The sequence below is a fragment of the Suricata suricatta genome, chromosome 2 (assembly GCF_006229205.1).
Source record: "Suricata suricatta isolate VVHF042 chromosome 2, meerkat_22Aug2017_6uvM2_HiC, whole genome shotgun sequence".
In the NCBI taxonomy this organism is placed as follows: Eukaryota; Metazoa; Chordata; class Mammalia; order Carnivora; family Herpestidae; genus Suricata; species Suricata suricatta.
The window spans coordinates 146,682,413-146,708,021 of NC_043701.1; the positions used below are offsets into that span (position 1 = coordinate 146,682,413).

Consider the following 25,609-nt stretch of genomic DNA (forward strand, 5'->3'; position numbering starts at 1 on the left):
GATGGCACATGTCTCCTTCCTCATCATCCCTGTCCAATTCAGGACTAGAAAACAGAAACCCATGTGTCTTCCAGCATTAATAACAAATCCCTCTCCCTACCTTTCCTTGCTTTCAGGATGCTCATCAAAATACATCATAAGAGAGCCAGCCAAGGTCCAAATACCTCCTGCCAGAGACTCTTCTGAACAGTGGACCAAGTATGGCCCCTGTGCCTGAGGACCCCCTGATTTAATGGGAAGAGTTAGTGGTGAACAAATGTTACAATCCAGGAAGAAAGTGCTATAGGAGAGGCAGCACAGAGCATTATGGGAGCAGGGGGAGCTCCTTACTGAGCCCAGGAGACCATGGGGGACTTGCCAGAGGACGCAGTATCAAAAATAGAGCTATGCCTCAGCTCTAGGCTGTGACTTTAGTTCTCAAAAAAGCTTATTAACTTCTCTGGGACCTTGGTTTTCTCATCTGAAAAGTGGAAAGGTAGAGAAATTTATAGGATTTCTGTGATGCTTAGATTACAGAATTCTGGTACATCTGTCCATGGCTCCTGGTACAGGGTGAGTCCTCCGTAAATGGGAGAGGCTGTTATCACTATGACTAGGATCGCCGTTTTGACAGAGGGATTAGAGGGACAGGGCCAAAGCCAGAGGCTGGGAACAACTCAAGCAGGTGACCTTCAAAGCACCCTGTGCAAGCATCGAGTCCTTTTCTGAGCACTGAGAAAGTGCCTGTTTGGAGAGGCAGCCAGCTGGAGTGACATTGCCTCCCCGTGCGACACAGGAGACAGATGAACAGTGAGTGAGGCGCGTTGGCTGGCGGTGAAGATGAAGACACAACGTGAAGAATCAGCCTTCCAGGGGCTGCCCGAAGGTCCCCACACACGCCTTCTGATTAGAAAAAGCAGTCCATACAGACAGCAGAGCATTTAATACAGCGCTTCAAACATGCAGAGAATGTGCTCAGAAAACATCTGTCGAAAGCCTAGTTAGAGAGGGTGAGCAGGAAAATCTTAAATAAAAAAAAAAAAAAAGCACAGATTAAGCTTTTCACCAAACACGCAAATCCTCATGTATCAGCCTCCTTCCTCACACCCAAAGCAAAGGGCTGGCTTTATTACATGTCCCCAGCCCTCCCTTCCCTTTCTCGAAATACCTCTCTCTTGTAAACTCAGCTCTGGTGCCTCCCAATAGCCCCCAAACAGTCTGTCCTCCTCCCTGGGAGAAGTGGCGTGTTGGTCCCAACCTGAGTTGGGAAAAGAATGTCAAAAAGGCATTCTTTCTGCTCAGGAGGCCTACAGCGTATATGCAAATGTGTGTTTCATGTAAATATATGCACATTCGTGTGCACGAAAGGAGACTGGATGCTACCGGGAATAAAGGGGAACACGCGCTTTAAGAAAGCAATAGTTTAAAATCGCTAAGCACTTTGAGGGAAAATTGGTTTAAAACCTTAAAGCACTTGACCAAATTGTGCAGAAAACGCATATTTTTTTTTTTATAAACACGGAAGGGGACACTGTGGAAGTTTCATCAGAGAACGGGAAATCTGGCCTGTTGTCCACCCCACAGCCCACCTCACCCTGTCCCCAGCAAGAACCTGCCCCCTCTCTTCCCCCCTCCCTCCAGGCAGAAGACAAGCAGGTGGCAACACGTGCCCACGGGCCACTGCAGTGCCTGACAGTTCACCCCTTACCTCTGGCCACCATCTTCCTCCAATCTTTCTAGTAAGCTCCTTGCAAGAGGTGAGGGGGTCAGAGTGTGCGGAGAGGGCTTGGTGGCCCCGAAGGCATGTCTCTAGGACACTCAAGTAGGGAAGTCAGGTGGACATGACAATCCTGAACTGAAGGTCAGTATTTGGGAGTTACTGGGAGTGGTGTGCCTGGCTACGTGTGGTCTGGTGGGAAGCAGGGGGATCCCCTGGGAGTCTGGAAGTGTGCAGAGAGAAGCCTGCTGATGGTGGCGCCAGGCCCCAGCCTGCCCCAGCTCTGCTCTCAGACTACCGCTGCTCCTGGCCAGGCACCTGCCTCACCTGCTGCTCTCAGGTATCCTCCGCCTTCCCTGGGGCTCCCCGCACCCTCCCATCGGACTGACAGCCCGCCCCCCTCACCTGGCAGCCTTGTGCCTGGGCCAGCTCCTCTGAGGTCACTGCCGGCATGGAGCCACAGCTGAGTTAGACCTTTAGCCTCCTCATCATCCTTTGCTGTTCCAGGAACAGTGCCCTCCCCAGAAGGTCTATAGCAACTTTAGGTTCATTTCAAGGACTCTGGTTTCATTTTGCGTTCCTAATGACCATGAAGACTTATAGCATCACTTTCACTAAATGATACTTGCTGAAACTATATGCTTTTTAATTACTTGAATTTAACTATATGTGCAAGGCAAGTGACAGAGAGAGAAATAACCTTATACAGCCTGCAATGACCTGCTTTCCACTCCATCAGCATAAGCCCCAGAGGGAACACAAGTGGGAGCCTTGAATCTCACATCCTCATTCATTCTTCTGAGTCTAGCATTTAAAGATAAGCATTTGGCAGATGGCAAGGCCCTTCACCTGGTGTTCAACCAAAGCAAAAGTGATCTGTCCCCCAACCAGGGGAACAAATAACATCACGCCTTCCAAAGTGATGTGACTTGATGTGATTTTTGCATTATGCCCTAACTTTAGAAATGAACTTTGCATAAGATGCAACTCTAGCCAAGTGCCAAGCGGTCCTTCCAGCAGGCACACGATTCTAACCCTCCTCCGTGGGAATATACTGTACTGCTTTATTAACATGATTTCTAAAGATCTGCTGCAATATGGTACATATCCAATTGTAAGAGAAAAGAAAACGGAAGGAAGGACAAGTAAAGCTCATCTTCTCTATGAGTACTCTGGGCTTGCTGGGGTGCCCACAGCCACCTGGCTTTAAGAAGTAGCCACCTGGTAGATGGTCAATTCTGGCAGTTTCCTGGGAACTTCAGTTGACAGGACCTGTTCTTTAGCTGGAAATAATTCAAGAAAGAGAAAGAAACTGACTTTTGTTAAGTTCCTGCTGTGAGCCAGGCGCTGTGATAACACTCTGCGTGTGTTACTTCTTTTGACCTGCAAGGTGCCCTATGGAGCAGTTGGGGTCTTTGTTTACATTCGAGAAGTCTCAAGCTCCCAGGAGTCAATGCTCCAGGCACTCTCAGGACTCTCAGGACGGGGTACAGCTGAAGCCAAGGCTATCCGATCAAGAAGTCCCTGCTCTTTTTGTTCTAAACTGCACAGAGAGCTTGACACACAGATATCAGAAGCAAAGAGACTGGGACGGCTCCCTTGAACAGATATTGCTAAAAGGAGTCTGCAAGGAGCCATGATCCCACCCGGAACTGACGGAATGTGTTCAGAGACAGATGGGCATGTGCCATGCTTTTCTTCCCATAGGAGACAGTCACTATGTACACATCTAGAATAAGCCAACATTCTGTTGAGAAGCTAACATGGTTTGAGCCCTTCCTTCAGAGACAGAGAAAGGTTCCTGAGTAGGGGGAAGAAAACGTGGTAGAAGTGAAGGAAGGTAATGTGAGGAGGCAGAGTACTGTCCTTACCGGAGCCACCATAGGGAAGGTCAAGTGCAAAAGGGAGGTGTCGGCCATGGAAGGAGCCAGGACAGAGAAATGGTAAGGCTGCTCACTTGTGGCTCCGTGGACCAAATCGGCGTGGGCAACAAGCATGGGGCACCAAGAACAGCTGAGTATCAGAAGCTCTACCAGAACGTTCTGCAAAGGCCCTCAGGATTCTTGTGTAACTCTAGGAGAGGGCAACCCCCTCCAAAGAAGGCATATTTTGGACATCGAGTATACCCTTTCAAGTAGGAACACTAAGCCAGATTTAATTTGATTCAGAAAAATAATATAATGTGATATTTCTTGCAAAAAAATAGTGACAAAAAAGATAGGAGGAAACAGGCATCTACATATAAGTAGAAGATAGAAAAAGGCAGATTTCACTTTAATATAGGGAAGTGCTTTCTGATCAAAAACCACATGGTGGTAAAATGGGCCACTTTAAGAGGTAGCGAGTTCTGCATCCCTGGAGGTCTTCAAGCAAAGTAGACCCCCTACTGCACGGATATTACCAACAGATTTCAGCATGGGATATGATCATTTTTGGATATTATTGGATTGGATCATTTTTATATTGAAAAACCCCCAGATTCTGTGATTCCACGAATGAAACAGTGACCAAATTAACAATTAGTAAAAACAAGCCAATTATTAACGGCTGATAAGTGTATCAGATTATAAGCACATGGCAAGCTAAATTCCAGTGTTCTACCTAAACCCAGAGTCACCTTATAATCCAATGCCCAGCATTTCTATCCATCACCCCAAACTCTCTGGCAGTAAAACTTTTCAAAATCCAAAACAGTAGTCTCACGCCTATAAGGAAGTACAGTTCCTTTTATATTTTCTATAAGATCACACTGGATAAACCTCTATAGATTATTTCCTTTATCAGGTGATCAAGTATATAACTGCCTAGAACTCAATGGTAAGAAACTATAAATACGCTTGTATTTATGCATTTTCAGACAATGCAAATGAATTCCACTGGTGAATGTGCTTGCCCACTCTGTCCTACTTGGCACACTAGTTGGTTTTTATTTGGCAGGTGCAGTCTTCTTATAAAAATTTTGTCTGAATGCTTTTGGGAAACACATGCTGGGCTCCTGCGAGTCACAGCTCTCACTCTGCCGAACTGCATTCATTCCATCTGCTGCTTCATGCTTCATGTCACCTATCAGGCCCTGCAGATCTGCCCTAGTTGGTCTTCTGGGATGATCAACCAAAAAAGGGCCATTTCGTAGCATTGAGTTTATATACCCTCAGACAGAAACAGCCGTTCTTCATTATTTGCCTGCTTTGTGCCCATGCATCCAGCTAGCACATGCCTTGAAGCAGTATCTCACCCTTTTCCAGTATTTGTACTGTCTCTCTTTTCCTAACCGGCTCCTCTGCACCTTGACTACATGTGATAAATACTGTCAAATGGAATCAGAGACAATGTTTTTTATAAGAACAGGGTGGAAAACTTGAAATACTTGGGGGAGGGGGGTATGGGCATGAAATGAAGCCTGAGTTAAAAATGGCTATAATTGGGGTGCCTGGGTGGCTCAGTTGGTTAAGTATCAGATTCTTGACTTCAGCTCAGGTTGTGATCTCATGGTTCGTGGGTTCGAACCCCACCTTAGGCTTTGTGCTGATGGTGCGGAGCCTGCTTGGGATTCTCTTCCTCCCTCTCTCTCTGCCCCTCCCACCCCCGTCTCTCAAAATAAATAAACAAACTTAAAAATAAATGGCTATGAAAATGAACTTTTCAGTTCGGTGTTTGAAGACAGATTTTTTTTTAAGCTGGTTGACTGTAAAGTATAACGTCAACAATAAAAAACAGTGACGCATATCAGGGGTTTCTTTCTTACCACAGTGCTTTAAAAGGCCATGCGGAATGCAGCACAAAGGTTTGTGTGCTAGGAAAACCTCGAAGGCCTGCCATCCACAGGCTCCAAGGGTACTGGAGGACCAGTGGGTGAGGGGAGCTTTCCCAAAAGCTCACTAACTGTGGCTGCAGCCACTCCAGACCTTATGATCCTTTTTTTTCCCACCTCCCCTCCAAACGTCTAGAAGAGTGCAGGGCCCAGGAAGCATCTGCACACAGCTATTAACTGCTTGATTGTAATTGCTAGCAAGGAAATGCATACCATTTGCAAAGTGCCGGCAAACACTGTGATTCTTACCTTTCAAGCCCCCTGATATCACAAACCGAATAGCAGTTTTGCCTCATATCCCTTTCCAAAGAGGTGACCAAGGTTGAGGCATCCATTTCTTGGTGAGGTCTGCATAAATGAGGGGGGAAATCCTGAGGACGCATCAAGGAAGTGGCCCAGGGTCTCTCTACATCCTGGTCCCATTGTGCCTCGCCGGTGGCCTTTTGGAAGGACTCTGGCCTGGGACCCAGGCTTTCCCCTTCGTCGGGGGAGGCACTGTCCCTCCGCCCATCCTCTTGATCCAGACTGGGGCTCTGCTCAGAGTCAGTGCAGGTTGTCCTGGTGAATTCTTTGTCTGCCGAGAGCACGGTTGTCTATTAAAAGAAATGCTAAGGGTTATTGGATCAATGGTGAGCACTAAGCAAAGTCTAAAAAGGGCTTCTTTTAAAAATAACTGGGTTTTTTTTTTTCATGTGATTGTAAGGCAAAGCAGCTAAGCGATGGGCTCTGTGTCAGTCTCCCTCTATCAGGAGCCCAGAAAAGTAACCATCTCTAAACCCCTTAGCTTGGGCCATTGGAAGCCCTTGATAAATGTAAGCATTGTTTTTTAATATTTTGAAAACTTAAAAAACATGGGAACAAATAACATTGACCCTTTTTCCCACTTTCCATAAGAAATGAGTTTTGTAAACTCTTGTCTATATCTGTCCTCGACCACAATGGCTCCTTTTCACAGCCTCATCTCCCTTCCCGCCCTGAGTCCCTTCCCCAGGTCCCCCACTCGCTTCTCCAAACATTCCTTGATTGCCCTCAACTGCTGACCTCCCTGTTGGGCCTTTTCCGTTCTGAATTTTGATGACACACTGTGGCTCACTAACACGGATCAACTTTCTTTTTATTTACTTATTTTAAATTTGTTTAATGTTTATTTACTTTTGAGAGAGAGAAAGAGAGAGACAGCGCGAGCAGGGGAGGGTCAGAGAGAGAGGGAGACAGAATCCGAAGCAGGCTCCAGGCCCTGAGCTAGCTGTCAGCACAGAACCCATTGCAGGGCTCAAACCCAAAAACCGTGAGACCACGATCTGAGCTGAAGCCAGACGTTTAACCGACTGAGCCACCCAGGCGCCCCCACTATTCAACTTTCTAAAGAAGGAAAAAATCTGTATGTCGATGGAAACCATGCATTGTATATAATACAACCTTCTGGGTTATCTGATTGTACCGTATTTTTCACTTTGAGCTATTTCATAACTCTGTATAAAAAATGTGTTTTTCCTTGAAATCTTTTTCAAACATCTGCCCCATTCCCTCATTGAATGAGTTAGATAAATCTTTAACATGGATTCATTTTTATATCTATGTGAGAGTCATGATTTTACCTTTTCCTGAAAAATTGTCTTTCAGCACTTCCCTCCCATGATCTACACCCCTGATGCAACAGAGCACACAGACCTTAGAGCAGGACAGGGCTGGACTCCCGTCCCTGCCCTCACCTGTGACAGAGACAGTTACACTGTCCCCCACGCCACTGGTCTCCTAGCCTTGCGGACTGGCCAGTCCCCCAGATGAGAGGGGGATATGCTTCCAAAGGTACACTTTTATTTAATTATAAATCATAAATTCTCATTACTCTACTGATACACGATGTACATTATAAAGGATATACCAAAAATTAGAACTTGAAGTGGATGAGATAAGAAATAAATAGTAAAAGCCTTTCTATTTTCTCTCATGCTCATCAAGAGACCTCCAAAATCTCATTTTCAACCATTCCTCTCCCACCAACTCAACATCCCCAGGACTCACTCTATAGCAATCCTTCAGCCTCCTCAAGGCTTCCAGTCAATAGTACGTTATCACCACCACTTCCCCACCAACACCACCCTCTTCCTCTGCTAAGATTCCATGGTTCTGTCCCATAAACACTCCCTTAAAAATAAAGAAAACGCCGAGCTCCCATTCTGTGTTATGTGCCTTCATTTTTGCCTCCATTCTGTGTTATATTTAGGTGCCATATTGTAATTCCATTTCCTAGTGATGTTCTATGTGGTCTTTATGTCTGCTTCTGAGCCACTGACGAATGCCAAGCCTGTGAGCACAGGTGTCCAGTGGGCACTCAAGACTGCTAGATAATCATTCTCTACTTCCTTTGTGAAGTCAGTTTCCTATTCTCCCTACCCTCTACACGATTTCTCATTTCTCTCCTCAACCACTCCCCTGACCTTGCCTCTCACTTCATAGTAAAAATGGGCACATTCAGATAAGAATCCTTCACCTCCCCACAGCAATCTACCAACCAGCCTGCATCCCTGTCCTAACCTCCTCCAACTCCCAGGCCGCTCATTTCTCTGCTTCTCAAATGCGTGCCTGAACTCACTATTTCTGTGTGTGCCTCCCTGCTTCTTGCACCCACTCCACCCAGGCCTCTGCCTCCATCATTCAACTGAAGGAACTCTGATCAAGATCTCCAGTGACCTATGTCTTTCGGAAGCCAAAAGACAATCCTGTCTTTACTTACTCTACTTGAATGTGAGGTTTCCTCTGGACTCTACCCTTGCCTGGTTTTCTCACCACCCTCAGGCCCCTACGCTTCTACTGTCTCATTTATTTTTTTTAAGCTTATTTATTTAATTTTAGAGAGAGACCATGCAAGTGGGGAAAGAGAAGAGAGAGAAGGAGGCAGAGAATTTGAAGCAGTGTCCACACCATCACCATGGAGCCCATTGCGGGGTTCAAACTCACAAACTATGACATCATGACCTGACCAAAACCAGGAGTCCAACACATACATGGCCTGAGCCACCTGGTGCTCCTGCTGTCTCATTTCTTTGAATCAGACTTTCAGTGTTGGGAGAGATCCCACGGCTTACTTCTCTGGACTCTTCCCCCAGGTGATCTCATCCATGTCATGGCTTCAAATAACATTATTTGCTGACAATTCCCAAATCCACCTTTTCCAGCCCTGACATCACACCAGGTCTCCTCAGTCAACTGCCTAATTGACATCTCCCCTGACTGTTCCATAGGATTTCAGTTTTACTCACTACCAAGAACTACCACTTCTGTGCCATGTACTTTAAACTGCATTCTGCAAACACAGCCTGTCTTGGCAAGTAGTATCATCATTGAACCAGTTGTCCAAGGCAAACTTTGCTCTCTTTCTATGTGACCACATCTAAGCCAAAAGTAATCCTTTGTACTCTACCTCCCAGATGTATCGCACACCCATTTATATCAACTATTTGGCTACCACCTGAGTCTAAGCTGCAATATCTTATTTGAATGACTGAGGGCTTATGAGCTCCAGTCCATCTCCAGACGAGGGTATGCTCCTGCCTAGCTCTTCCCACTCCCAGTCCCAAGGCCTCCCATTGCAGGATGCATCTTGGCCAAGAGGGCTGAGACCTACAAGGCCCTACATGACATGGCCCCTGAATCCCTCTCTAGCTTCTCCCCTTCCACATTTCCCTTCATTAACTGCAGTCCAGGCACATCTGTTATTATTTTGTCTCTCAAACATCCAGGTTCATTCCTGTCTTGGAGCCTTCATGCTTGCTATCACTTCTGCTTGGATGGACCTCACTCCAGATTTTGTATGGCTGCCCCCTTTCCATGACTACTTTATTCTAGTTGTGAACTAAATGCTCCCTGGATTGGTCTTCTCTCTGACCTTGAAACCACATGAATGAATGAAAATTCCTCTTCCACTTGGCCCTCAAGTCTGAGGAGAGAGAAAGCTTGCCCACCATACCTCACTCCAAGCCCTCGCACTTGACTTTTCTGGGCCCTCGTAGGTGAATGGAACAGAAGGACCATTTTTTCTTGGCATTTCCTAGATACCTCAACAAAAACACAAGACATAAGCCCTGTAACGTGATCTTTGTGCATGTGAAGCTTGACCTTCACACCCTGGTCAGTTGCTCAACACAACTGCTATGTCTACCTTCTTTTCCACACTGGCAGCTTTCTGATTTCCTTTCCCAGGCAATTTTCTCACCAGAGTCTATATCAAATGACCTCTTGAAGTCCAAGAATCTAAAGTATCTGGGTCCCCAAGTCCCCTGTGATGTCTCTAGTGACTGTCACCCCAGTGATAAGTGATGGATTTTATCCATGTCTTAATAAATAGGGAATCATGAAGCCTGGAGAAGTCAGGCAATTGCTCAAGGTCTGTGTAGCCAGCAAGTGGCAGAACAGGTGCAGGTGACTGCAGGGTACCCACGCAGATCCCACTCCAGGACGAAGCCCTCATCTCCCAGCTACTGGAAATGCTAGTTTCAGACAGCTCACAGCTAGCCCCTCCACAGGAACCATGCTCAACTCAAGGGAGCTGTCTCAGCCAAAGTCAGGTTCCCCCCCAGGGCAGCCCCTGTCCAGTGCCGGTTGATACAAAAGGCAAAGCACAGGCTCTGTTGCCCCAATTCAAGACAGCTCTGAGGGGCCATCCCAGCTCCAAAGCTCCCTGTGGCATGAACAGAGGCCCCCAATGCAGCTGCATGCAGTATCTTCCCTTACCGCCCAGCCCTTGCTCCCTCCCCCTCACAGGGAGTGTTCCAAGAGCTGGCCCCATAAACCTCCTGCACTCAAATCTCGCTGCAGACTCTGTGCCCTGGGGACCCAACAGGTGGCATTGTGATGATCCATTTTATCTGTCAGCTTGGCTAGGCCACAGCACCAAGGTACATAGTCAAACACTAGTCTGGATGTTTCTGGGAAGGCAATTTTTAGATGCGATTTGCATTTAAATCAGCAGATTTTGAGTAAAGCAGATTACTTTACAGCCCCATTCAATCAGTTGAGGGCCTCAGGAAAAAAAGATTGAGATCCCCAAGAAAGAAGGAATTCTGCCTCCAGTCTGCCCTGGGACACATGCTACAACACCAACTCCTCCTTAGTCTATTCTGCAGAATTCAATCTGGCCAGCCCCCACAACCACATGAGCCCATGCCCTAACCCCCCACCCACATACACATACATACTCTGTAGATTCTATTTCTCTGGAGAACCTAATATAGGTATCGAAGCCAGAATTCTGAATTTTCCTGATTTCAATGCCTCTTCTTTGCACTAGACCATACATGGCTTACTCATGCTTTAGGAGGGTAGACATACATCTTGCTCTCCTGTTTCATTCCTCAAGATGGAAATTCTTACCTCCCCTCAGTCTGGTTTTGTATTTATTCCCCTTGTCCCTGGTTTCCACTCTCTGATGCAATGGCTTCCAGAGGCCCTGGCTCTAGAAGATTTACAGACAAGATCTAAACACATACTCTCTACAGGAAGACCCAAACATTGGAGAGGCAGAGTAGCAAGGGCAAGGAGAAGTGAGAGAATCTCATGGCCTTCTCACAGACTGAGGTTTGGAGGTCAGCTATCTTCCTGCCCCAGTAGAAGAAAATGGCATTGAACCCTACCTAAAAGAAAGTTGGGTTTCTCAAGACCCACCAGACAAGAAAAGGGGTGCTTGAAGGCAGCAGAGGGTACCCCTGGCATCTTACCTGCCATCCCTGGTCTATCTCAGGCAGTGCTCCTGGAGGGGGTCGGCAAAGTAGGAGCGTGACTTCCTGTGATGCGCCTCGCAGTAAATGGAGCACCTCCTACGAGAAGCCGAAGTCCGTGGTTAGATGTGGGAGTGGTATGGCTGTGACATCTCCTTTGTGCTCCCCACTATCTCTTTGGCACTGTCCCCTTGTTGTGTTTCTTGGCTCCAGAGAATTCTGGAGAACACTGCCCTGGGCCTGACTTCCTAAAGGGAGGGAAGCCAAAGCCACTGGCCTGATGTTCCCATGAAGGCCATGCACATGTGCTGGGCTAGAAGTACCCAGGGTCTGCCCAGGGTCTCTTCACGACAGCACCTGCCAGTACTGATGCCTTTTCTTCACTGAGAGAATGACTCAAACAAACATCATCTCGACCTCCCTTTCCTCTCCACACCCCCTCGTCTGAGGGGCCATCAGTCATGTACGCTCCACCGCCCCAATCTCTAAGGCTTGCCCCTTGGCCCCAAGCTTTCCTCCACTGCTCAGCTCAACATTCAGAACCTCTCACCTGTGAAATTGCAGTGCCCTCCCTCTGCTCCCTGCCTCCTCCAGTGTCACCCACCTCCCTTCCTCCACATTGTTCAAGAGTGCTCTTCCCAAAACGCAGACATAACCAGGTCCTTCTCCTGCTGAGCTGCCCCTCTGGCTCATCTCACACTCGACCAGCTCTGCAGCACAGCGCGCAAGACCGGTTCTTACCTGCTTCTCCTCCCCACTCTCTCTCTCTCCCACATGGCCCCTCTGCCCCCCATATCCAAAGCTCCCACTGTGCTGAGCCTGTCCCTCCAACCCACTCTCTCAGAGCCCAGGGTGCCCTGACAGCTCCTGTTTCCTATCTAGGCCAGCATTTCTCAATCTCTCGGCATTACTGACATGTTAGGCTGAATAACCCTGTTGCGGGGCTGTTATCTTAAGATGGTGGGCACCATCTCTGGTCCCTGCCCACTAGATGCCAGTGGCACCCGCCAGCTGTGACAGCCACAAATGTATCCGAATTTTGCCAAGTGGCCCCTGAAAGGTAGTATCATCCCCTCTTGAGAACCGCTAATCTGGACTCCACTTAATACCCCCTTCCCCTTGGCAGCAATGGACTGCCACAGAACGTGTTTCTTCCCTCCCCAGTCCCCTGGGGCAAGCAGTTTTGTCTAGCATGACACTTGTTTTCCACAGTCAGTTCTGTTTTCCTGTTTGTCCACCCCACTGCAAGCTCTGAGACCACATGAACTGCCCGCCTCTGTGTCTTTAGTTCCTCAGAGAGCTGCTGCTGACCCAGCACTGGTTCTCAGAAAACAGTTGGCTCACACACTAGATAGATGAAGGTATCACCACCCTAATATATGCTGTCCTGAGGATTCTCCACCCCTCACCACCCGGTTCAGGGTCACTGTCTACCTTGCTCTGTGCTCTGGAGGTGGGCCTATGTATGCAGACTGCAAAGAGGCTTCCTGTTGGGCTCAGCCAATGGAGCATGGTGGGGATTAGAGACAGAAGAGAGGGAGGTGCTTCCTGTTGGGCTCAGCCAATGGGAGCATGGGCGGGATCAGAGACGGTAGAGAAAGGAGGTGGGTATTTGTTTTTCTGCGTTCCTCCCCCCCTCCCTCCACCCCGGGGTTGTGCAGAATGTCTGGGACTGTCAGCTAATAGCACAGCTCATGTCATCACATCCACTTCACCAGCCCCCTCAGTTTCCGGGGGTTGTATAAACGCTCCTTCCCACATGCCTTTGGACTTGAGGGGTGCACCCATTGTTCCCAGCCCCAGGGCTCTATAGTCTCCCTTGAGCTGCTCAACACCAGCTCACACCTTTATTAAACTCTCCTTAAATGATTCAATTCCCAGCCAGGACCCTGACTGATACGCATAATATTTCAGTGAGATTTTGTGCTGTAAGCATTGAGAAGTGTCCACTCTTCACTCACTCATCTTTTAATTACATTTTTGATCATATACAAGACAACCAATGCAACACTACACATTAAAAGCTGTAAATTTAAAAAAGAAATGGGAAGGAGGGCAGAAGAGGACCCACCGTAGTCTCTTAAGCCCATATGTCCACCTTCTGGAATTTTAGGTGTGCTTTAGCCAGCACAGAGCCAGGGTTTTATCTTCAGTTTCATTATAAATGTCATTAAAAGCAAGGCATACTCAAGGTCAGATATTTAAGAACTGAGACAGAAAATTAAATGTGAGAATGTTCCACCAATTGTTCTCTTCATATGATCCAGGCTCCAAGCGTGATTTTCAAGAACCCAGAGTATTCCTTATGGTAGGTGAGCCTGAAAGAAACATGGGTAGTGTCAGTGTGCACACAGGGCCAATTGGTCTCCTACCTGGAAGACGAGGCCTTCTGTGGGCCGTCCGTTCACCGCCAGGATAATGTCACCAACTGCAATGGCCCCGTTCTCCTCCGCCGGCTGCCCTGGGAAGAGCCTCTTAATTCTCACAAGATCATTCTTGAGATGACTGCAGCTCTCTCTCTCCATCTGCATGAAGCTGAACCCCAAGCCACTGGCATTCTTTTTCAGAGTGACTTCAAACTTAGGACCTGTATTGTAGGACATGAGCAAGATGAATCTGTCAGCAGATAATGAATGAATGTGACCGGCCTTATCATGCAAACTGTCAAGTAGGTGATTTATTTCTGCGTTACACAGAAAGACTGCATTTTGCTAATTTTTATGACATAGTCCATTATATTCAGATCCATTAAATCAGTGCTGTCCAATGGAAACAAGGTGTGTTGCAAATGCGAATCACAAACCAAGTATGCAACTTCAGTTCTCAAAGAACTACATTTTAAAAAGTATGATCGGGTGCCCGGGTGGCTCAGGCCCTTAAGTGTCTAACTCTTGATTTCAGTTCAGGTCATGATCCATGGTTCATGAGTTCAAGCCCTGCATTGGGGTCTGCATGAACAGTGCAGACAGAGCCTGCCTAAGACTCTGCCTTTCTCTCTCTGTCCCTCCTCTACCTCTCTCTTTTTCCCTCCCCCACTTACACTCACTCTCCCTCTCTTTCTCAAAGTAAATAAACTTAAAAACAAGTAAGAAGAAACAGGTAAAAATAAATTTAATCTTATAGTGTACTTAACCCAATATATCTACAATATTATCATTTTAACATATAATCAATATAAAAAATTAATGGGATATTTTGCATCCTCCTTTGAACTAAGTCTTCAAAAATTGAATATGTATTTTATCAATTTGGACTGGCTCTATTTCAAGGAATCAAATAGCCACATGTGGCAAGTAGCTACCATATTGGACAAACCAATTTTAGATTATCAACCAAGTTTATAGGTGAAGATATAGCTTATAGACAGACACAATATGCCCATATCTTTTAGTAAAACATGCATCATATATACTCCCATTACTCCTGAAAACCTCGATCACTTTTAGTATACTTTAAGCAAAATTTTGATTAGACCATGGAGAAAATTACAATAAACTCTATGGAAATTTTTTAGCTGCTGGTTTCTTTACCCATGTGGATGGACCACAAAACAAAACAGCTGCCTCTGGGCACCAAATGGACACAGCCCCAGGAACCTCCCAAATCTAACAGCAAAGAGGCCTCTGGGTCTCTCCTAGTCTGCCTTCAACTCAGTTGGCAATCAGTCAATAGAAGGACAGCACACTGGCTCATAAATCTTAATTTGGGGCAAAAATGAAAGCATCTAAAGCTTTCAGGTTCAGGTGTATTGTACGACCAACTTCACCATCGCTACCATTAGGCTCCTCCCCTCATCTGATAGTTTATCAAAGGGCCTCACTGGAATGAGCAGAGGGGCAATGAAAAAGGAAACAGACTCATCTTATGCACATGTCTCCCCCTCCACCCAGCCCCATCACTCACTATGGCTACCTTGCATTCAACCTGACTTACACCTTCCGGAAAATATAAAGGCATTGAAAAATGGCTAAGCTCCAAATCATGAAATACAAAAGAAATACACGTTTTCCTAGCAGAAAACAAAATTCCAGGGAAGTGCCGAGAGGCCACCCCTCAGAAGATACGCAATGACGTCCCTTCAAACTGATGAGGTTTAGTGTTTTAAATTCTAATAGCAAGGCTAGATTTCTGAACACCTTCCTCTCCTGGCCTGCCTCTTCATTCCCCAGATCTTTTGTTACAAATATCTTGGCTGGAATGTGGAGATTTGGTCAGGCAATGCATGACCCTTTCATTCCAATTTCATTCCTACATATTTATTCATAAGCACTCAGGCAGCTGATCAAGAAACCACGGAAAGATTGGGGAGAATTATGCCTAGCAATCATTTGAGGATAATGTAATTTTTTTCCAGGAATGTATTCCATTAGATTGGCCTTGACCACATCCGAAAGCCGGCCAGTGGCTTTGGAGAACCCAGAGGAAGCCTTCCTGCTTTCCCTTTTGAGTTGAGAATTCAAAGGCAGCACGGGATGACAGGACAATAGTAACACTCAATTCTCTCTTCTCTCACCATCTGTCACTGAGACACAGCTCGCAGGCCTGCCAGGCAAGGCTGTTGCCAAGGAAACAGCCGTGCCTCCATCTCCCATCCTGCCATTAATAGACGGACACTGCTGTGTGGTCCTGGGGCCTCTTCTCTCTAAGACCAGTCTTGCAACCTAGAAGATGGGTGGAAAACTCAGTTTACAGTTCATATAGCCACCAGGAGGCACTCTCTTCACTCTGCCATTGCTTCTTAATTGTCTGATACTTCCACTAGCAGCTTCATTTGAATCTCAAATTAAAATCTTCAGTGTAGCCTACTTGTTAGGATCCAGAGCCATATTTTCAAGTGCCTGTTAGACCAGTGTTCCTGGAGGTAACACATGTACCTCCATTTCAGTGCTTTCAAGGCCAAATTCATCTTATTCCTCTCTCGCATCCTCACTACCTACTCCCCGTACTGCCTAAAACATTCCTCCCCCCGCATCTGCTTTCTCAGAACATGGAACCATCCCTCAACTAACCTCCTAGGGGCCACACGTACAGTGACCCAGCTTACCCCCTCTGCCCTCCAAATGCTCATCTGCTTTTTAAGACTTGCCTGTTCACCATCAGAAACATCTCCCCCAGGGCTCCCCCTCCCCCATTCCCTCTCCTACTGCCAATGCCCAGCTGGACTTGGCAAAGCTCTAGCTAGCTTGGCTTCCTGGACTCTATCTTCTCCTCCTCAGTCCATTCTGCCCATGGCTACCCGTGGATTAATCTAAGACACAAACTGAACATGCAACACTCTTTTTTTTTTTTTTTTAACTTACATCCAAGTTAGTTAGCATATGGTACAACAATGATTTCAGGAGTAGATTCCTTAATGCCCCTCACCCAATAAGCTCCTCCCTCCTTCCACAACACCTCCAGCAACCCTCTGTTTGTTCTCTATATTTAAGAGTCTCTTATGTTTTGTCTTCCTCCATGATTTTATATTATTTTTACTTCCCTTCCCTTATGTTCACCTGTTTCATATCTTCAAGTCCTCATGAGTGAAGTCATATGATATTTGTCTTTCTCGGACTAATTTTGCTTAGCATAATACCCTCTAGTTCCATCCATGTAGTTGCAAATGGCAAGATTTCATTCTTTTTTGATTGCTGAGGAATACTCCATTATAGATATATACCACATCTTCTTTATCCAGTCATCTGTTGATGGACATTTGGGCTCTTCCCATACTTCAGCTATTGTTGATAGTGCTGCTATAAACAGTGGGGTGCATGTGTCCCTTTGAAACAGCACACCTGTATCCCTTGGATAAATACCTAGTAGTGCCATTGTTGGGTCATAGGGTAGTTCCATTTTTAATTTTTTGAGGACCCTCCATCCTGTTTTGCAGAGCGGCTGCACCAGTTTGCATTCCCACCAGCAGCATGCAACACTCTTGATCAACAGTTTCCAATGTTTCACATCACCTAGAGTCCAAATCCCTAGCAAAGTACCCCCAACCTATGCCAATCCGGACTCCCCTTTTCTTTCTGGTTTGATCTCCCATCCTTCCTCCCCACACACTCTTTACTCTTGTCACACAAAGCGTATTTCAGGAACCAGTGGCTGGAAATCACCTGAATGCTTTTCAGAAAGGCCATTCAGGTGACTTGGCCCTGCTACCATCCTTCTGCTGCCATTGTAATTCATCGCCAAGCCCATGATCCCAGAGTGACAATTTCTACCTGTCATCACTGCCAGCAAGCTGTCAGCAGCAAGCAAGAAGTACCTTCTCTAATGACGTTCATTAGAAAAAGTCTAACGGAGAGAACTAATAACTTATGACTCTGTTCTCAGGTTAGGTCAACCAAGGTCACCAGCATAAGCTAATTGCACTACAAATCAGAAAACTGCTTTGGGAAAGGACGCAAGCAGGGGCCCTTCTGCTCCCTCAGTTTGCCAGAAGGGCCCACAGGAGTCCTTCCTCTCTCTGCCAAGTCCCCAGTTACCTAGAGGGCAATGCCAGCTCTGTGGCTAAGGACACTGAGGCATGTAAAGGCTCCCACCCTCAGGATGAGAACTGAACATAGCATGGTAACATCCAGATGCCATTCAGGTACTGCATAAAATAATGGGTTCATGGCTTTGGCTCAGGGTGTCTTGAATTCCTACTTCTCTGTGAAAAGCATCCCAGGGCACCATGGCCTGAATTTACCCAGGGTGATGGGAATAGCACAAACTGGGGAGATGGTGTCAGCAAGTGCAAAGGCCAGCTGGTGACAGGGCCTGAGAGCAGATGGAAACTTTGGTCAGCTCAGGCTAGAGCAGAGAGTGTGAGGGAGCCGCCAGAGCGAGGGGCGAGACATCGCTCCAGCACATCAGCTCTGTTCAGCTGTCTGATTCCAGAATCTCAGCAAGGGGAAAAGCAAGTTTTTCAAGGGTCTTTGCAGGGGCGGGGAGGTGTTCTGCTTGGGGTATCTGGCTGCTTCCTCCTGGCTTTCACATCACCATAGAAAAGTGAAGAAGTCAAAGAGACAAAAAGACCAAGAAGAAAGCCTTGTTTTGTTTCCTGCCTGTCCGCCTCCCACCCAGAGCAATTGCAGCTTCTGATGTTGTCCAGGAGAGCTCTGGAAGGAAGAACAGCTCCCAATAATGGTACACTCACCTGCCCAGAACCCTTGAGGCACTGCACAGCCTGCTTGTGGGTGAGGCCACACAGACTCACTCCATCCACCTGCAGGAGCCGGTCACCTGGGAGGGGGACAGATGCCATGTCTCTGAGCTCCTGAGGCTGCAGAAAGGACCCCTCTGAAAGGCCCCTGCCCAGCCCCCTTCCATGCAGCCTCAAGGAGGGGCAGGAAGCTGAGCTGTTAGGAGCCCAGATGGGTCCTGGCTGCCCACCACCTCCCTGGACATCTTTATAGATCAATGATACAGACATCTTTCTCTTATTGGCTCACAGAGAGGTTGAAATAACTCTGTGGAACCATCTCCTTCCTCCTGTTTTCCTCTGAAACCATGTTGGAAAGTATTTTCAAGTCACTTAGGGATTATACTTTTATCGCCAGGATTTTTTTTTTTAATCTCAGAGCAGGTCAGAAATCTCTGGTTGATGCCAGAGACATGGGAATTCTAGGGACATTAGAGGTAACTAAGATCCAAGGTGCCCTTTCTAGCTCAACTAGCCATTTTGGAGAGCAATAGAAATCACCTCCTTGCTTCAGAGCAGTGAACGTGAGGAAGGGCAGAAAGGAGGTTTGCCAGTGTCCTCTCTGGATATGAAAGTGGGGTCACCGATGCATGCTCTGTCCTCTGTGAGCAGCGCTACTTTCTCCCGTGAAGGCCAAACAGCAATGAGCTTATTTAAAATCTCATATTTTCTTTTTTTAATAGTTTATTGTCAAATTGGTTTCCATATAACACCCAGTGCTTCTCCCCACAAGTGCCCTCCTCCATGACCATCACCCCCTCCCTTCCTCCCCCTCCCCCTTCAGTCCATGGTTCGTTTTCAGTATTCAGTATTTTCAAACCACCTTTCGCTTCCCAATATGCCACTACAAACATCTGATGCCCTTGTTACCTTATCACAGAGATGGGACAGGTTAAATCAGCCCTTTCCCCAGATTAGGAAACAGGACCTGGAGAGGCCGTCACTTGCACCAAGTGTAGGGTGGGAGTGAGGCTGAGGCCTGGAGGCTGTACCCCGCCCCACCCAGGCCAGGGCTCGTCACACCACACAATGCAGTTCCCAACATACTCCATCCCTTACCCCGCAGGATCTGCCCTTCCTTGGCAGCTGGCCCTCCGGGAATGACAGATTTCACGTAGATACCCCCGTAGAGCACGCTTGTGTTAATGCCACCCTGGAAAACACAATAAAAAATTCACCACCTGTCTGCCTCTCCTGAAAGGGCCTCCCCAATCTCTGATCTGCCTGACACTCTATCCCATTACTTTGTCTCTATGTGACAACCTCTTATATATTCACTTGTTTGTCCAGACTGTATTATTCCCTGTGCAGCAAGGTTAGATGTCCAAAGGGCGTATAACCATGCAGCCAGGATGAGGGAGCTGTGCCACACCCAGCCCAGAACTAGCCCCTGGCAGGTGCTCAGAAATCCAAGTCACATGGACACACCACATCATCTCACTGTAAGTAGCAAACTGCATACGTGGATTCAGCCACGGGCCCAAAGGCTGGCCCAGCACCTTCTGTATGCTTGAGTTTGGATTTGTAGGTACAAACCTAGAATTAACTACACAGTGCTCTATATGCTCTATAGCTTACTTTTTTTTTCTAACTTGACAATAGATCATGACCACCCTACAGGTGTCTAGGTAAAGCTCTAACTTTATCTTTTCTTCTGATTTCTTCATGCACGTATCCATCAGTGGGAGTATATCATTTTTGTGCAGTTTTTCCCCCTCCCTCCCCCAGGATCTGCAGCTAGAGCTCAAAAGCCAGTGCAAACCCGCCATCCTAAACGCCACTCTGGCCAAGGTGACTCAGTTCTATCCTTTGAAGTGCAAGCACCAAACTTCACTGTGATGCTGCACTGGGTGACCTTGGATCACTGCCACTCACCTTCAGCTTATGTCCCTGCAATCTCACTCTGCTGTCCTTTCCTTGCTGTGCAGCATGACCACAGAGTCGGGACCCATCACCCAATCCCACCCGCGCTGCTTGGAGTACCTGAGCATCCTAAATCCGCCCTGCATCTCCTGGTTTGTCTCTGAACTCCTAGCCCCACCCCAACGGAGGCCCCACTGACTTTCTTGGCTCACCACTTCCCATGTGTTTCTAGTACGCAAGGAGCACGTTATCAGAGATTGCCCTGGAATGAGCGGAATGCCCACCAAGGCTACAGATGAACATCTTTTCAACTGTGTACTTCCCAAGCTTGACTAATAATTCTTACAGTCACGCTGAATCCAAGTGTCCCATCTTCTTTAACCAGTTCCACAAAGTAGATTTCACTGGCATTGATTTCTGAAGGTGGTGGAGGATGAGGAGAACCAGCATCCTGCCCCTACAAAACATATAAAAATAAAGAAGGCATGAAGGCGCTTGCCCTATGGGAGCAGATTTTCTTAGCTCTCACCAGGATCGCACACCAAAAGGAGCATGAATTTCAGGCTCAACAGAGATCATTTCCAGCTTTATCAGATCTTCCCTATATGACCTTGGGCCAGTCCCTTGGTCTCTCCAGCCTTGGTTTCTCAATCCACAGAACTGGAATGAGAGATCCCCTTCTCACTCTGACTCTGAATCATACCCAGCACAAAGCAGGGCTCAATAAATATAGGCTCCCTCCTGCTTCCATTCAAGATGCAAATATTTTGAGAACTGAAGCCTGCTCAGCACTTCCTGGCAGCTTCACACGTGACACCCACTAAGTGATGTTGGATACCCAATATATGGCAGCTTCTTGAACAGAAGAAAACCTCAGGAGGAGCTCCAACCACCCCTAGCGAGAGCAACTACACTGGGGCTCCACCTCACAGTGGTTGAATGCCTGAGGAAAGGTCAGAAGACAAGAATTATCTACCATGTGCCAGGGATTTACCTCCATTCTATGGCAATATCCATGTGTGATTTGTTTGTTCATTCATCCAGTCGTGTGACAACATTAACTGAGCACCCATTATGTGTCAGGCATTGTGCAAGTGGAGGGGACAGCAGGGATAACACAGACCTGCCCCTACCGAACTACTGTTTAGCCGTGGAGAAACTTTTAGAATTGTGCCCATGGGTGGAGGTGGAGCCACGGGTACTCGCAGGCTTCTGTCGTGTCTGCCCTCTTGGTTTAGCTGCTTCTGGCACCCCATATTAAAATATCATTAATACCACAGGAAAATAAACAGGCCGAAGTAAGCTAGAAAATTATCCATCCAACAGAGGAGGTCCCAAAGAGATTGGCATAAAACAGACAAAACTCCAATTGTTCCAGAGACACGCCACACCACAGAGTCTGGCAAGAATGTTTTATCCAAACTTTAAAGTCCAAAGAGTAAAGCAGCTTCGAAGGGTGAAGGCCAAAGGAAGAGTGTAAACCCCACTATGCCACTGGAAGCTACCTGCCCACAAAACTGGCCTTGTGGCCCAGAAAAGTCTATCTTCTACAGGTTCTATAGCCTGAGCCATGGTCCACTGTGGCCTTGGAATGCCATTGGTCCCTCCCACTGCTCACCAAAAATCAGCTCACAGGTTGGCAGCCTCAGAGGCCCCAATCATAATCCCTCTTGGCCCAGCTTCCTGCCAAGGAGGGCTGTCTGAAGTACAGCCCTGGGGCGAAGGCTTCTGCTCCGCAGTCCCACTTCTTGGATTCAAATCCAGCTCTACCACTTATTCCCTGAGAGACCTTGGGCACAGTCCCTTCCTCTTGTGCCTCAGGTGCCCCACCTATCAAGAGGGTTGATTATAATAATTATCTCATAAGCTTGTAATGAAGCTTATGTGATATAAAACCTATCAGTGCTCAGGATCCTGCCTGACACATGGTTAATCACTCCATAAATGTCTGCCATTAGGATTATTCCCTTACCGACCCCTTCTCCCTGGTCTTCATGGGGTGCACTGCCCAGCTGCACTGCCCAGCTGACTGATTAGGAAGGAACTAATATTCTTGGAGCCCTACTGTGGCGCAGATCCCAGACACTTTGGTCTCCACAGCTCTGTGGACAGACATTACTCTTCTAATTAAGGATAAAAATGAGATGGAGACAGGTGGGATAACGTGCCTGTTTGAACCAGAGTCCCAGCAGGAAAGCAAAGGTGTATAGACTCCACCTAGGCCATGGAGGAGAGCCCATGCAAGGCCTGCTTTCTGAGATGTTGGCATTTAAAGAAACCAGCAAGAAGGGCTAAGAGCTCTGGGGCTAGAAACAGTAGGTGCTTTTACCTTCTCTGAGCCTGAGGAGCAAGAGGAGGGAATGATGGATGGAATCTACTTACAGAGTAGTTCTATGGAGAAGAGCACGCCATAGGAGCTGTGCTTTCAGGAGAGGGACATAGCCAACCTGAGCACAGGCAAGAGTGACAGTATTACCCTCACCCACCCCCAACTACTGGCTCCTAGTAGGGTATGAAATAGTAGCATATACATATATGGGTCTCTCCTCTCTTCCTGGCACATAACTCCTTATCCTCTTGTAATTTCCTAAGTCTTAAGAGACTAGGAGAATCTTTTATACTAATTTTTGATCTCTGACCCCAGTTCCTGACACAGAGCTCTCAAATCCCTTGGAATGTCTTGAGTAATGGTCTTCTGTTCTAAAGAGGCAGTTCTTGTTGGGTTTCTGGGTAGCTTCAGGATGGGGGCTAGGTACCAGAAAGATCAAGCCATGATCAGAAGCTTGGAACTTTCCACCTCATCCAACACCCCATCCACCAGGGAGGTGAGAGGAGCTGGAGATTGAGTTGATGATCCATGATGCCTATGTGATAAAGTCTCCCAAAAAATACCAAAAGCATGGGGTTCACAGAGCTTCTGGGTTGGTGAACACAAGTATGTGCTAGAAGGATGGCATACCTCAACCCCACGAAAACAGAAGGCCCTCTTTCAGGACTCTTCCAGCCCTTGCCCTATGCATCTCTTCACTGGCTTTTCACTGTACCCTTTAAAACATCCTCTGTAATAAATTGGTAATACCAAGAAAACTGTTTTCCTGGGTTACATAAACTGCTCCAGAAAATTACCAAACCTAAGGAGGCGACACAGGAATCTCCAATTTGTAGCCAACATTGGACAGAAGTGTGGGTAACCCAGGGATCTATTACTTGTAATTGGCTTCTCAGATAAAGGCAGTCTTGTGGGACTAAGTCCAGTCCCACAAATCCTGTGGGATCTGGTGCTAACTCCACTCAGTTACTACCAGAATTGCTTCTGGTGAGAAGCCCACACAATAAACAGTGTCATAAGTGTTATGAGAGTAAAGGAAAGCAGAGATATTATTCTAGACACAGGACCTCTCCTAGGCCGAGCCAACTAGTACACAGAAAGCTAACACAGTCTGTGAACATCAGCTTCATGGGGCCCAGAGCAGAAGGGAGAAAGTTCTGGAGGACAAAAGGAGACCTTCCTACCAAGTGTCCAAAGAGACACAGCTCAGGGTGGTGGCCCTGGGACTGAAGCACATAGCCCTCTGTATCTCAAAGCTGGCTTGTCTTTTTCCTGCCTGGCATTGCTAAGAGCAAAGCCATTGGATCTCAACAGCCAACCAGAGGCCAAGAATGTATGGGATGCCTGATTGCCCACACATGGCTCTTGGTAGCAGCCAATGTTATTACCAGTAACAATTATAATCAGTGACTGAGGACGCTGAAGTTTCAAACACTGAGTCCTACAGTCCAGGCACGTCCCAGGCATGACTTTGACTTTTTCCCATTATGTTCTTCTCAGTAATCATGCAGGACAGGTATTTATTTCCATTTTTCAGCTGAGAAAGCTGAGGGTAGAAGGATTAAGTAAATTCTATCTAGCTGACATGGCAAAAAGAGAGAAAAGTGGGAATTTGAAGCCGGGTCCACCCTGTTCTCTTTCCTCCAAATTCTAGAGCATGAACTAAGGGAATGATTACCATTAATGGCAGTAAGCTCTGAGTCTGAGCAATTTCTAGATCTTCAGTATTTTTTTCCTGGTCCTGTGCGTGTGATGCAAAACTTTCTTGGTGGCCGTTGCTTGGGCTGTCTGTAGAGAAGACCCCAGAATTGGCTGGGCTATTCTTTTCCTCAAATGGGGTATTTCCACAAATACCTATAAAAACAAGCCAAGAAGTCAACAGTTTGGAAAGGCTGGCATCTCAGTGGCATCACGCTACATGGGGTCTAGCGTTTTCCTCCAATGACACAGACTTTTTATAGCCACTGGGAATGATGTGAGTTTAGCACCTCGGAAAGGATGATGCATTTAGAATAGAGGGAGGGAAGATTCTGGGCTTGATTTAAAAACCTAAGCGAGGTTTGTGACCCAACTATGAAAATATAGGAGCAACTGGAGAGTTAATAATGCCAGCTCCACCTTATTAATTTATTGCCGTGTGATGGGCAATACAAAATCACACACACAAGCACACACACACACACACACACACACACACTTTTTTTTTTTTAATTTTCGACATGTCCATCAGGAAAGTGTTATCCCAGTTCAAATATGAGAGAGGAAACCCAGGGTCCCACAGCCAGCATGGGGTGGTGCTCCTAAACTCAGCCTCTTCCGGAGATCCCACTGAGCATACCTATAATCAACATGCGATCCAAAGACCAATTTGTTAGGTCTTTTAAGGAGGATTTGGTAATAACAAGATGGCGGACACCCTGCGGGTGAAGGCTAGGCCACTGATTCCTATCTACCCCTTGTCTGGCCCTTGACCTGGTACAAAACAGGGAAAGAACATGAGATCAGGAATCAAGAGGTAAAGCCTTGGGCAAGGTACTTAACATTTCTGGACCTCACTTTCCTTACTAGTTAAAATACAGATAGTATCAACTACTATTTGGAGTTGCTAGGGGTTAGAAATTATATATGTAGAGAGATCTTATATATGGACAGAGAGAGAGATGAAGAGAAATTAGTTTAGTACATGGTAGAGCCTCAATAAAATGTATTTACTATTTTTTAAATGTTTATTCAGAGAGAAAGAGCAAGTGCGTGCAGGGGAGGGGCAGAGAGAAGAGAGCAAGAATCCCAGGCAGGCTCCACACTCTCAGCATAGAGCCTGACACAGGGCTCGATCCCATGACTGTGAGATCATGAGCTGAGCCCAAATCAAGAATCTGACACTTAACTAACTGAGCCACCCAGGCACCCCAGTGTGTTTACTATTAATATGTTAATATTATCTGCTTAACAAATACATGTGGGCGGAAGGCATACTGGTCTGAATCTTTTTAGATCTGGATATATAAACACACAAGTAGGT

The 25,609-nt window shown here is 46.8% G+C and overlaps 1 protein-coding gene across 1 annotated transcript; it reads right to left on the minus strand.

The window, feature by feature from the left end:
• Positions 1-954: 954 nt before the first annotated feature.
• Positions 955-18,458, minus strand: LOC115272974 (putative protein FRMPD2-like). The gene is made up of 6 exons (XM_029915830.1): positions 18,351-18,458; positions 15,738-15,885; positions 13,597-13,811; positions 11,225-11,323; positions 5,757-6,100; positions 955-1,003 (listed from the first exon to the last, which is right to left on the minus strand). Exons 1-6 carry the CDS (start codon positions 18,456-18,458, stop codon positions 955-957), a joined length of 963 nt encoding a protein of 320 aa, XP_029771690.1.
• Positions 18,459-25,609: the final 7,151 nt, after the last annotated feature.

Bases quoted from the DNA above. Each gene is read 5' to 3' on its own strand.
- LOC115272974 (XM_029915830.1), bottom strand. From the start codon at position 18,458: ATGGCATCTGTCCCCCTCCCAGGTGACCGGCTCCTGCAGGTGGATGGA. The intron at 15,886-18,350 runs GTGAGTGTACCA...CCCATCTTCTAG, and splicing joins GCCTCAAGGGTTCTGGGCAG to GTTGCAAGACTGGTCTTAGA. The intron at 11,324-13,596 runs GTAGGAGACCAA...GGCTTCTCGTAG, and splicing joins CAGAAGGCCTCGTCTTCCAG to GAGGTGCTCCATTTACTGCG.